We start from the raw sequence: 13,719 nt of genomic DNA on the forward strand, positions 1-13,719 counted from the left end.
ATTTTCAATCATGTCAAAATAACTTCACTTACCAAGTTTATGAATTTAAATCGAAAAAAATATAAATGAAAATATTGTCGGCAATATGTGTAAAAAAGAATGAAGTGTTCAATGGCTTTGGTCCATTCAGTTTGAATCAATTTAATAAAATCTGTTTCGTCTGGTAGACGAAAAACTCCTTTAGCCTCTGAGTCACCTTGAGAGGTAGAGGAATAATGACTTTTAGGCAATCTGTTAATTTGGTTTTTAACATCGTATCTTTATGAGAAATATTTTTTTATTTTAGCTAATCTTGAATTTGCACTTTTTAGAAGCGGCTAACGATTTTTTTTAGTACACACACAGTAGAACGGTGTATTATTTATTACAAGACCTGATTTGGGTTTTAAGTTTGGTAGAATATTTTTCAACCAATTTTCGTATTGATCTGAATTAATTTCTTTGTGATAATCATCAAGTCCTTTTGTTGCTGGAAATATTATGCACTATCATTTACAAAACCGTCTTCACTTTCAAGATGGGACGTTACTACTCGTCTTCCTTTGCCAGATGACCCTTTTAGGCCCCTTGTAAGGCTTTCTAAAAAGAAGAGCTTAGTAGTGTTGAAGCGACCTTCCATTTAGTATTTATTTTTTTGTAGGTATCAATGACGCCATAAAATAATGTCCTCTTGGTCTATTAATGTACTGCGGCGTTTTATTTTCATGTACTTGAAATGAAGGTGTTTCAATATTTTATATAACGTGCTTTTTGAAAACGATGACAATTCTATGTCGTAACTGTTTATCTTTTCGTTTATAACTTGAAGTATCTAAAACAATACTGAGTAAGCTGAGGTTGGGAAGGGCTCGTAGTCAAAGTACTGTATTATAACAAATAATATCAGTAAAAAAAGTCCCAAGTAAAATATTTAGGTATAAATCTAGACTCTAGATGAACTGGTCTCACAGTGCGAATTGTTGCAAAATCTGAAAAAATACTTAACATTCTTAGATGTCTGTCAGTAGTTTAATGGAGTACCTATCCATTATCTCTCAAATTTATTTACAATACCTTAGTTCGTAGCGTACTTGATTATGGTACATTTTTATTGCCATGAACCACGCGGAACTCGGGGCTACTAACTCCACGTGGACTATGTTGCTGCCGCCTAGTACAGCTGTACTGCGGTACGCATTGTCAGCCGACGACAGCTCGTTTTGCCTGTATTCATGGTAGTTAGGCATCCTCAGCGTCTCCTTTCTACTTTTGTGCTTCGTTTCACCCATTAGGTCTACGTCCTAGGTTTGAGCTAGAAGAGGGAGGTCTTGGACTTTGTTCATGATGCTCCCGGGGCTTATGCGTCAATGGGTAGGGTGTTATGCGGCATTTATATACTGAAATAATTTGGTCAATCCGTTTGTCGCCGCCGCCTTAATATCTGTGCGACTTGCGAGCGGTGTTAGCAGCTACTTCAACAGGCATACTAACATATTCAATGCTCTGTCGACGGCTGCTTTTGTGTGTTTAGTGTGGTGCGGGTGGGGTGTAAGCAATGGGCCTGTGACACTAGAAATTTTCATTGTCCTCTTTTTTAAAAATCGGATTTATAATGGTTATTTTTAATTATTCGGCGAAACTTCCTGTCTCTACACAAATCAAATTAACAATGTGACTTAATATTGGAGCTATTTGAGGTCATATATTTTTAACAACTTTTTTGGTTACAATCCTGTACTATTGTTTTTTTTTTTTAATGAGTTTATATAACCTTCCACTGAATAAAGAGTCGTTAAGAAATTATACAAAACATTTAGGCACTATCATGAAAAACTTAATGATGAAGGGGATTACGTAGGTCGCACTATAAGTGTTGTGTAACTTAAAAAAAAAAACAATATGTTATAACCCAAATATTATTGCTTTTCAAAATACTCTCCTTTACATTTTAAACATTTTTTCATGCGATCGAACCATTTTTTAAAACAGGAGGACCACAGATCTGAAGGCATGTTTTCTACGTGCCGATTGAACGCTATCACTGCCATTCACAAGACTGCTGTTTTTTTCGGGTTCAAAACAATAAATCCACGTTTCGTCTCCTGTGACATTGTCATAAACATCATTAGAATGTCCGTGATTGTACTTTTGGCTCACACCAATCCCCAATAGTCCTCGAATCATAGGTAATCCGCGGGTACAGAATACAGAATACAGTTAAGCGGCTAATTGAAGGAAACTTCAATTAGCCGCTTAACTGTACCCACATTATTTTCGTTGACGGCAGTTGAAGGCCGCCCTTCACGAAATTTGACATGTAAAGAAACTCGACCTCTCAAATTCAACATACCATCACCTTACGGTTGTTACCTATTTGCGTACACTAATTGGTTGCGATTCGATTTCTTAATTAAATAGTTATGGTTAAAACCAACTCGTATAACTGCAAAGGGTCCTTCCCATTTAAGGTCTAAATTGTTTGGATTTGGTACTTTCAACATAACTTTGTCGTCTACATCGAACTTGGCTATATTCCTTATGTTATCGTCATAACGTTCTTTAGCCTTTACTTTCATATGAGACTGGTTGATTGATTAACCAATGTATTATGGCACATACCAGCAAAGGGTATGATTTGATCCCAGTTTGATTTATTTCGTTCGTGGTACATATCAGCCTTGTAGGTTTATAGGGAACTTGTCTGTATCCTACAAGCCCTGGTCTGCTCTTCAAAGTTTTTGTTGCTAAACGTTTCCTAGAAAAACCAGAACGACCAAGGATGACGCCTATGGCCGCTTTCTTCCTCACTTTCACTTGCAATTACTTTCCTGATAAAACAATTTCTACAACACCTCTACAACACCTTAGACATGCTCTGAGCTATTTGAGAACTAGTTCTCAAAAGTACTAGTTATAAAGCCTGACCAAAAAAATAAAAAACCTGCTCTGAGGGCGTTATATTAACTATGATTATGGCAACATCTACTATAGTCATACTATTGCGAATTGGCAAGTGTACTTTTTTTAGCTAGTGTTTAATTTAATATAAACTATCACAGAAAGTTAGTTTACCTACTATTTATTTTAATTCGCGGCTAGAAGAAGAATCGACGTTTAAATTTTTTTTTAATCACTACAATACAATCTAGGTTTATTTCTTTCTTTTCTAACGACTCAGGAAGGACAGTTAAAATTTACTTTTTAAAGGTTGTTCCTACTACAAGTTTTTTTTTAAAGTATGTACTTTAAATATAATTTTAAAATAAACTTCCTTAAAAGTAAACTATAGGCATTCTGATTCTGATTCTGATTCTAATTAGGCAGTTTAAAAAAGTACAACTTTATTATTTCAGTATTAGCTTTATTTAATATTTTAATAGCATAAGTCTTCAAAGTCAGAATCCAAATATTCAACAGATTCATATGTTTCATGATCTTCATTGTCTGATTGTTGTGTTTCAATTTCAGATATAACAGATTCATTGCTACTTGTATCACTGGATGTTTCGCTATCGTCACCAACATTTATAATAAATTTTTCAATTTCTCTGTCGATTACTGGTCCCCTTTGTCTATAATCTTCTTCTATTTTCTTTGTATGCTCACAACAATTATTCCATGTATCGGCAGTTATATCCTAGAAAAACAATTAATAAGTCAGTAACTGTATCTAAACAAAATATTTAATTTTATATCAGATAAAATGTGATATTTACCTCAAAACCGTTTTTTACAAGCTGCATGAATGTGATATTGTCTAAACCAACATTCTTTGTGGCAACCTTCCCTTTTACTATGCCCCATATCATCTCAATAGGATTGAGGTCACAATGATAAGGAGGCAGTCTTACTATTTTGTGACCATAATCCTGTACTAAATGATCTATTTCATATATTGGGTCAGGTTTATTTTGTTTTACTATAACCATTAGCATACTTTTGGTACCATTGGTAGGGTAGGCAATATTATTTGATGAAAGCCAGTCTGTAATATCTTTTTTTCTATTTATCATGCTCGGTGGCTTGTTGATTTGGCTAGAATGATATCTAGCGTTGTCCATGACTATACAGGTAGGTTCATGCAAATTGGGTATTAATTTATCCAATACCCATTTCTTAAAATTAACTGTATTCATGGCGTCATGGAAATCTTTTTTTTTCTTTGTCATTATAAATTAATAAAGCATTAGGGACGAACCCAGTCTTGCCACCACAATGGACAATGACATATCTTTTGCCTTTAGCCACAGATTTACTTTTAAATTAAAAATTAGTCACAAATTAACCAATTCATATTGGATGTAGTATATGAGGTACCTACCAGTCATGTTGACAACAAGGTCCGTGATGTTGTTTAGAGGAATAGAGTCAATTCCTTCAGACCTTCTTTCTGACAAGTAATTATTTATATTATAAATAACTTTTCTTAACTGGCTTTTAATCGTTTTTGGCATTTTAACGCTTCAGCGTTAAAGTTAAGTTGGTTAAGAAATACACCACGCACAATCGACAACACACTTTGACAGATGACAATAATGACATCTCTTATAGATGGTTGCCAGTTGAAGAAATTAGTTCGAAATTAGTTATAAAACTCTAGCTCTAATCCAGCACGCAGAATTCGTTTCGGTATTTTATCTTCGTCTGAATAGCCGATACTAATTCCTTTAAGAGCCTGCAAATTATGTTGAACAGCTGGTGAAAACATCTCCGCAGCGGTTATACTCTGTAGGTCGGGTGGTAAAGAGATGCGACCTAAAACATTATCATTTCCACTTTGGACTCCCTTATCCACCGGAAGACGGGGAAAAAACTAGGATCCGATACATGTTTGTTTTGAAGTTATCGGGATATGCTGCGATGAAACGTAAGAACATCGCTGGAGTATTCACAATATTAATCATCAAGGGATTCCACCCATGTCCGCCAGCCGGAGTTGGGAGCATGAATCGCGCGACAGAATAATAAAAATGTCGCAGGGGTATTTCTTTATCATAGAATTTTTCGCTCGCACGTTTGTACGTCTGTTTTGAAACAGTAATTGAGCACGTCTTCTCTCCGCTAGCTATAAGCTTAACAATTCCTGATCTAGTGTCGGAAATTTGTGGAATTTAACGCTTCAAGGTCATTCGTCCGATCTCTCGCGCGTGCCGTAGAAATAAAGTATTCGCGTAGTCAACATTGAACCCTCTGGCACACTTCGCTAGCAATACTTGCTTAAACGATTCTGTGAATTCTTTAGGGTCTCTAATGCTCCTTGGCTTCTCACTGCTCACTATCATTATCTGATCTCGTGGTATATAGAGACCATATCGCGAGAACGTCTGAACGTACTCAGCTGGCGAAAAAGCAACGTTTTAGCTGGCGAAAAAGTGTGTCCCATCTCAGAGTATAATTTTGCCAGCCCTTCCAACATGTCGTCAATTTCGATTCATTTGGGTACTCTCGTTAGGGTACATATCCATTCAGCGTCATCACCGACGCCTTTCATATATTTTACCTCTAGATATTTTCCCATTGATGATTTATGTAGCCACGCTATAGCTTTCTTTTGCATCGTAAGATTGACAATAGTATTCGCAGCCAGAGTAGTTAATTCTCCGGAGGCTTCGCTAGTTAAAAAAGTTAAATCACTGCCATCACGTACAGCGGCAATGCGCAGGATATTCCAAGGTATCAGTATTTTTTCTTCAAGACATGAATCTATGTCGAATTTCCTGTAAACTCCCGGAGTCAAAAAGCGTGCTCCAGAGAGCGGTTTTATCGTGTCGATGTCCGCATCAACTTTCATACTTGTAATATACCTATTATACTGTAAAGCTATGTCAGCGTCCTTAACACGTTCATCAATAATAATGATAGGAGTCCTACCATTGTCCCAATATGATTTATAGACACGTCCTTCGCCATAAGCATTAGTCAAACATCATAAACTAATCATCTGGTCCGGGGATAGCCTCCGGACCGAAGGTTTTGTTTGAATTTAATTTTTTCAAGGCGGATATGAACGCCTTACGAAAGTTCCAATAACGCAAGTTCGTATCGTATGAACTAAGATCAGTCCCAATTGTCAGCAAACGTGGATTTCCACTAGCGGCAATGCTATCATAATTGTCAAATATTCGCACCCCTGTTGTTGAACTGCTCCCAGTCGAACAATGAGACGGATCGATCCTTTCTCCATATCTACCACCACTTTTCCCTCTAGTAGATATGAAGTTTACTAACCTAGAAGCGACAGCTATTTGGGCGTATTGAGTTGAGATTGACACAACATACATCAGCCTCGTAGGTTTATAGGGAACTTGTCTGTATCCTACAAGCCCTGGTCTGCTCTTCGAGGTTTTTACTGCTAAATGTTTCCTAGAAAAACCAGAATGACCAAGGATGGCGCCTATGGCCGCTTTGTTCCTCACTTTCACTTGCAATTTCTGATAAAACAATCTCTATAGTCTCAGGTTTTACTCCAGCGGAAGTTGATTTCCGGAGCTAGGAACCTATTTTATTCAGCTTGACGTCCCATATTGAGAACAGCTTCCTCGACCGCCCCTGATATGTTATGTATATCAACATTTCTTTCCTCCCCTTGAACAGGAGCCGATGTGCTGGGAAGAGCTTGACCATAACCAGCCAATGCCATGATTGAATGCAAGAAACTTCCAAAAGCAACAAATTCAAAGGTCTTAATCAGGCCTCTCATATAGAGTGGTTCAGTTCAGTTCAGAGAATGGTTCACTTATGTCCTATCTATGTCCTATTTCCCGTCTGAAGGGATTTATGGCCTGACTTTGGGACCTATTTCCCATGCCATTCTTGGTTTGTTTACAGTTCTGTTTCTAATTTACTACCTAACCTATTTATTTTTACTGTAATTTAGGGGAAGTAAAACTACAGTAATGTGTATTATTTATTTTCCCATCTTAACCTATGGTGCTATAGTGTTATGTTTTTTACATTTATCTAAATTATTATTATTATTATTTTATACATTTATCTATCTAAATTGAGCCTACGGGATAGTCTATCGCGCGCAGGCTCTCTAGGGTTGATTTTCTTAGGGTGGAAAATGTTTGCAACTGAACTATATAACTATTCACTAAACTTCACACATTGAGAGCAACTTTACAGTAAAAATGTATAGTGTACTTTCATGCGCTGCATATTGGTAGTTCTAGGATCGATGTCTCGATTTCTCTTCCAGCCAGGAAACTTCAGGTTCTTCTTTCTGGATACTCGTGGACGCGAATAGCTCGCGACGACGATAGCGATCATAGACGACACGGTAATCGATGTGAGATATACCCTATTTCTATTCTCGATACGTCTCGAGTATCCTACCGACTGCGTTGTGCCTCGCTCCGCCCGATACTTGTCATTTCATACTTGTTTGAATCTGTTTTTCGCGCATATTTATCGCACCGCGGTGCCGTGCGATAAATAGTAGGTATGGTATTAACGATTAACGGACTTCTACATATTAAAGGAAGTTAACGAGTCCGTTAACATTTTTGTTATTCATACATGAACTTTACATAATTTCTTATCTAGAAAGTACATATATACAAGTATCACAATAGTATTTCACATAAATATAAGACAAATCATTTCTGACTTGCGTCGGTTTCCACATTTAACACGAGTGGAAAACGAAAACTATAACATTTATATTACTTATATCTATTTTGTTATAATCATATCAACGTATAGCTCATAGTTTACATAACTAAACGCTGTCCTTTTCATATTATTATTCGTTTTTCTATGTTATTACACGCTGTCCTCTACATTCTCCCCCCGGCGTAGTGACGACGTAGCCTTTTTCGGTGACAGCGAGGTTAGTTTTGAATTCTGGATCACTTCCTGCAGCACCGCTAGCTTGGAAGTTGGCCGCCGGAACACTCCGCTCCGTGTTCGGACGTCCGCACTGCGAACCTGACTATCTGGGCCCGGATACACGCGTTCAATTGTCCCTCGCGGCCATGTGTTGCGAGGCAACGACGAGTCGACCACGATGACCACGTCCCCTTCAGCGATCACTAGAGGGTTCTGTGTAGTTCCTCGTCGTGGCACGAGCGTCGGCAGATATTCGTGGAGCCACCTTCTCCAGAATTCGTCTGCTAGGGCTTGAGCTGCTCTCCAGGTTCGTCTGTCCGCCAATTCGCAGGGTCCCACGTACGGCTGGCCTGTTGATGACCCGATCAAAAAGTGGTTAGGGGTTAACGCTTTAGGGTCGTCAGGATCCACCGATACGTGTGTGAGAGGTCTTGCGTTAATGGAATATTCCGCCTCTGTCATGACGGTCTGAAGCACCTCCTCTTTCGGTGCCTTCTCGTTCAAAGCGGTTTTTACTGACCGCACCATTCTCTCCCATGCTCCACCTTGGCTGGGAGCTCCAGGAGGGATGTACTTCCACTGCATCCGATAATGGAGTCCTAATTCCTGCATGGCTGGAGTCCAATCCGCGTAGGCCTGTCGGAGCTCAGCATCTGCTCCTTTGAAGTTCGTCCCATTATCGCTGTACATCGTTATGGGCCATCCGCGTCGAGCTGCCATTCTTCTTATTGCCATGATTGCGGAATCCGTAGATAAGGATGCTACAAGCTCTAGGTGAACCGCTCGTGTTGTCAGGCACGTGAATAAAGCTCCCCATCTCTTCTCATGACGTCTACCGATCGTCACCGTCATGGGACCGAAATAATCCAGCCCGCAATGAGAAAAGGGTCTGTGGAAGGCTCCCAGTCGTTCTTCGGGTAAGTTTCCCACAGGCGGCTTCTTAGGATTAGCTCTTCTCACGTGACAAAAGGCGCAATCCTTCGTTAAACTTCTGACTGTCGGTCTTAGCTTCAGGATCCAATATCTTTGACGCAGGTTCATTCACCACTCTCTCTCGGCTTCCGTGTCCCGCTTTCCTGTGCTCCTTCATTATCAATAAGGTCTGGTGAAGGGATGGCGACCGTCCAATACGATGGGATTCTTCATATCCGCGGACACTTGTGCAGCTACAATTCTTCCATCTAGCCGTAATAACTTTTCTTTGTAAATTGGATGAAGTCGGTATAGTGGACTTGTTCTAGGAAGTGTCTTCCCCGTCTTCATCAACTCTATTTCGGCGTGGAAGCTGTCATTCTGTGCCTTCTGGTGCCATAAAAATTCTGCCCTTCTTAAGTGGTCGACGTCTAGAGTAGCCCGTCGATTCCGGCACTTCTCCGGGAACAGTAGCGCTATTGCTGTCGCCCTGATAAGACGCTCGTAGTTAGAGAAGCGTTTTACATCAGGTAAGCAATCTAACATGCAGTCGTCTTCTACTGCGTGTAGGATGATCTGCTCGTCATCTTGTTCTTCGTTGATCGAGTGTTGTTGAGGCCATTCGTTTATTGGTCTCGATAGGAATTCCGGACCGCGGAACCATGGGTCTTCGGGGTTCCTCGGCACGTATCCTGGTCTGGTTGCTATGTCGGCGACGTTCTGTTTGCTTGTTATCCATTTCCACTGGTGTACTGACGTCAATTCGGCGATCTCTCCCAGTCGATGCGATACATAGGGTGTATATCGCAGATTCCCGTTCTGAATCCACTGTAGAACCACTTGAGCGTCAGTCCAGAAGAAAACAGCGTCGGCTATCCATCGATGATCTTTCACAATATTGCTTCCTAGCCTCGCACCGATCAGTGCGGCTTGCAATTCCAGTTGCGGGATCGTCTGGCTTTTCAACGGAGCTACTTTAGCCTTCGCTGCTGCTAAAATAGTATTAATGTCTCCGTTTTCTTGTTCCAGCCTCCAATAAGCTGCTGCGGCGTAGGCGTCCTTGCTGGCATCGCAGAAGATGTGCAGCTGTCGACTTCTCACTGGACTCCCCCCGTTGTAACTTCGCGGTAGTTCGAGGCGGCTAATATGTTCGAGGTTCATTAACCACTTGGCGAAGTTTTCAGAGGCTTCTGACGGTAGCGGTTCATCCCAGCCCAGTTTCTGTCGCCACAGGTCTTGGAGTAGCATTTTCGCGGTGATTGTGTAGCAACTGAGTAATCCCAGCGGATCGTATATACTCATGACTGTGCTTAGAGTTTCTCGCGTGGCCGGTGCACGAGTCATATTGTATACTTCTCTGGGAACTCTATTCAGTGACGTATTGAATTTTAGCACATCGTTCACTGAATCCCATAACATTCCCAATGTCTTCTGTTCATCTTTGGTGATCGCTTGCGTTGTGTTTTTCGCATGCCGATCTTTCGGTATATTCTTCATAATGTTAATATTGTTGCTCGTCCATCCTCTCAATCTGAAGCCTGCCTTCTTGTGCACGTTGTCCACTTGACTTATCATTCTTTCAGCGTCTTCTTTTGTGGTGTAACTATCCACATAATCGTCCATGTAGTGGGCTTCCGTTATTGCACGAAAAGCTTCAGGATGCATTTCATTGTATTCTTGTGCGTTCTTATTTCTGACAGCGTGCGCCAGAAACGGTGAACTCGTAGCGCCGAAAATCATCGCAGCCATCTTATATGTTGTGGGCGGTTGATTTTCATCTTCCCTCCACAGGAACATTTGCGCAGGTTGGTCTTCTTTTCTTATTTTTATTTGAAGAAACATTTCTTCCACGTCGGCTTTTACGGCGACGGCTTCTTCACGGAATCGAAAGAGTATTCTCATCAGCGATATCAACAGATCAGGGCCTTCTAGTAAGAAATCGTTCAGGTATACTCCGTGGGTTTTAGCTGCAGCGTCGAATACCAGTCGCACCTTTCCCGGCTTGTTTGGATTTCTAACGGGAAAGTGTGGTAAGTACCATTGCACTTTGCTGCCTGTTTCCGATCCGTCACACTTTACAGCGTATTTCTTATTCAGCAAGTTCTTTATTTGTTCTTCGTATTGTTGTTTCTCTTCAACTGATCTGTTCAATTTGTGCTCTAGATTTTTCAGTCTTCTGAGAGCGTTGTTATAATTTACAGGTAACTCGATGTCGTCTATGCACCATAGGAGTCCGACCTCGTAGTGTCCGTCTCTTCGTTTCGCTGTTCTCTCGAAGATGTCAACGGCACGTTGATCTTGTTTATTCAACTTCTTCTCTGTCGCTATTCCTAGTGCGTCGATTTCGAAGTGTTTCTTTATCATTTCTTCTAAGTGATCGCCTTGTGAGATGACGTTCACTACGTGAAGGATGTTCTCGCAATCTTGCTTTATAATCTTTTTCGGAACGCTTCCATGGATCACCCAGCCGAGCTGTGTTTTAGAGGCAGCTGGTTGATTTTTCTTTCCCATTCTTAGTTCTCTGGACACGATCAGTTGCCAGTTGTCGGTGCCTATGAGAAGTTGTGGTTTCTTATTCTCATAGCACAAGTCTTCTTGTTTGAGATCTTGAAGATGTTCTAAGTCCAATAGCTTTTCAGGTATTGACTGACTTAATAAATTCATGCCGGTCAATGTTCTAGCTGTCATGACGTGTTCCTTTCCGTCTTGACTGCGAATGTTCAACTTTATTGTTCGGCTGTTCATTTCTTTATGTTCTGAATTTACTCCATGCATTAATAATGCCTTAGAGGGTCCGTCGGCTCCAATCGCTTCTGCTATTTCGTTATCCAGCAGCGTGACTGTTGAACCTTCATCGAATAATGCATAGATCTTCGTTTCTCCTTTTGGTCCTCTTATTGTTACAGGTCGTTTTTTCAATTTTATTTCTCGTCCGTGGGCAATAGATGCTGTTGCCACGGTGTCTTCGGTTTCTGAGACGGTTGTTACGGATGATGCAACCGTTTCCTGGTGAAGTAGCGCATGATGCGGTCGCTTGCAGCCGTTGCTTCCGCAGCTCTTCGCTCGACAGTTCATTCTTCTATGTCTTCGGGATAAACATTTGAAACATAGCTTAGCGTTCTTCGCCGTGTTCCATCTTTCTTGTATGTTCTGATTGAGGAACTTAAAACACTTGGGTAAGTTGTGTCCTTGTCCACAGGCGGAGCATTTCATAATTTCCTCTTCGTTTTCCTCGGTGTTGATTGCAAAAACCGGCTTCTTAGTTCTGAATTCTGTGGTTTTAACAACAGGTCGAGGTACTTCTTTCTTCACTGTATAGAACCCGTGCTTCAAGGCTCTATCAGCTTCTCTCATCAGAAATTCCGACAGCATAATTATTTCTGGCTTGCTACTTGTTTCTGAAGCCTCTACTGCGTAGTCGTACCACCTGGACTTCTGATGAGGGCTGAGCTTCTCCAGTATGTCTCTGATAAGCAATGGATTGTGAAGATATCCTTGCTTTAATCTTCTCAGGATAGCTACAGCGTTCTGAATTTTAACGGCGAATGTATTTAATTCGACGGCTGTTCCGCTGAGTCTCGGTAGTTTTTTCATATCTTCCATCAGTCGGTCTATGATGACTTCCGGTCGTCCGAAACATTGTTCTAATGTCTTCATTATTTGATCAGGCGGTGTTGCGACACCTAGTAATGGTGCAACTGCTTTTTTAGCTTCCCCGCGTAGGCAGTTACGAAGGCGAGCTAAGTTTTCCATCGGCGTGAAGTTATACATGGCAGTTGTATCTTCCATTGCCGTCTTGAATTGTAACCAGTCGGTCGGTGCGCCGGTGAATATCGGTAGTTCGGAGGCTTGACGAGGCGGCGGGCGGCGGGTCATCATTTTTTCTAACACCTCCGCTAATTGTTCTACCCCTCGGCCACGTGATGTTGCTGGAGTATGAGATTTTTCTCTGTGTGGTGTCTCCCATCCGACACGCGTTTTATAGCCTTCTGTCGTTCGTCTTCTGTGCGGCGTATCTACTGGTTTTGATTCCATCGTTGCAGTGGTGGTGATCTGCGGAGGGTAGGGTGCAGTTGACTCCCCCCGTGCTGCTTCCTGGTCGGGGCCACTCTCATTCAGCCAGGCAGTGACGCGTTGCTTCACTTGTTCTGGTGGCTCCTCTTCTTCAGCATTACTGTCCTCTTCTAGCGCGGCCATGTCTGCAGCGAGCTTCTTTTTAATTAGTTCCGCATCTATCTGCAGTTCCCGTCTTCGTATGGCTGCTAGTTTTTCTTCAGCTTCATACTGCATGCGAGCAATAACGCTTGCAGTGGAGCGGCGCGTTCGTATAGAAATCGCCTTTCGTGGAGTAGTGTACACTGGATCTGGTACATTCTGTACGGTTTCTCGGGCTTCAGGTACTGGCGCTTCCCATGTACTGGCTGCGGTCGCGTCCGTCCAGTTCGCGGCACGATCGGCAACTGTAGCTCGGGCCTCTCGGTCGGTTTGTTCAGCGGCGCGTGTCCCTCGTTCGGTATGTATCCCGCCGTGTGCAGGATGCTGGCTCGACGACGCTGCTGCCGACGGAGAGCGCGGGGGCTCCGTATATACCCTTCCCGTTTCTTCGTTCCCAGCTTGACTTCTTGTAACGACCATTTTTTCTTCCGTAGATCCGGCTACTCGAAGGACCACACAATGTTATGGCCGGTGAATAAAATCCCAGGTTTATGTTATTCCACGCTGTCCTCTACAGTTCTCTTGTTCTAGCCTCAATAAGCTGCTGCGGCCTAGGCGTCCTTGCTGGCATCGCAGATGTGCAGTTGTCGGCTTTTACTGGACTCCCCGTTGTAGCTTCGCGGTAGTTCGAGGCGGCTAATATGTTCAAGATTCCTTAACCACTTAGCGAAGTTTTCAGAGGCTTCTGACGGTAGCGGTTCATCCCATCCCAGCTTCTGTCGCCACAGGTCTTGGAGTAGCATTTTCGCGGTAGTCGTGTAGCAGCTGAGTAATCCCAGC

At 41.9% G+C, this 13,719-nt stretch overlaps 2 protein-coding genes across 2 annotated transcripts; both read right to left on the reverse strand.

The window, feature by feature from the left end:
* Positions 1–3,352: 3,352 nt before the first annotated feature.
* On the reverse strand, positions 3,353–4,148 carry LOC131843809 (uncharacterized). Its single transcript, XM_059192563.1, has 2 exons — positions 3,696–4,148; positions 3,353–3,616 (listed from the first exon to the last, which is right to left on the reverse strand). Exons 1-2 carry the CDS (start codon positions 4,146–4,148, stop codon positions 3,353–3,355), a joined length of 717 nt encoding a protein of 238 aa, XP_059048546.1.
* Positions 4,149–8,904: 4,756 nt separating this feature from the next.
* On the reverse strand, positions 8,905–13,359 carry LOC131843810 (uncharacterized). Its single transcript, XM_059192564.1, has one exon. The coding sequence runs from the start codon at positions 13,357–13,359 to the stop codon at positions 8,905–8,907; it is 4,455 nt and encodes a 1,484-aa protein (XP_059048547.1).
* Positions 13,360–13,719: the final 360 nt, after the last annotated feature.

Source organism: Achroia grisella, unplaced genomic scaffold, assembly GCF_030625045.1.
Source record: "Achroia grisella isolate CSIRO2021 unplaced genomic scaffold, CSIRO_AGI_Agris_v1 utg3447, whole genome shotgun sequence".
In the NCBI taxonomy this organism is placed as follows: domain Eukaryota; kingdom Metazoa; phylum Arthropoda; class Insecta; order Lepidoptera; family Pyralidae; genus Achroia; species Achroia grisella.

Excerpts from the sequence above, each read along its gene's own strand:
- LOC131843809 (XM_059192563.1), bottom strand. The coding sequence starts at position 4,148 with ATGACAAAGAAAAAAAAAGATTTCCATGACGCCATGAATACAGTTAAT. Across the intron at positions 3,617-3,695 it reads TTGTAAAAAACGGTTTTGAG|GATATAACTGCCGATACATG; the intron begins GTAAATATCACA and ends TTGTTTTTCTAG.
- LOC131843810 (XM_059192564.1), bottom strand. The coding sequence starts at position 13,359 with ATGGTCGTTACAAGAAGTCAAGCTGGGAACGAAGAAACGGGAAGGGTA.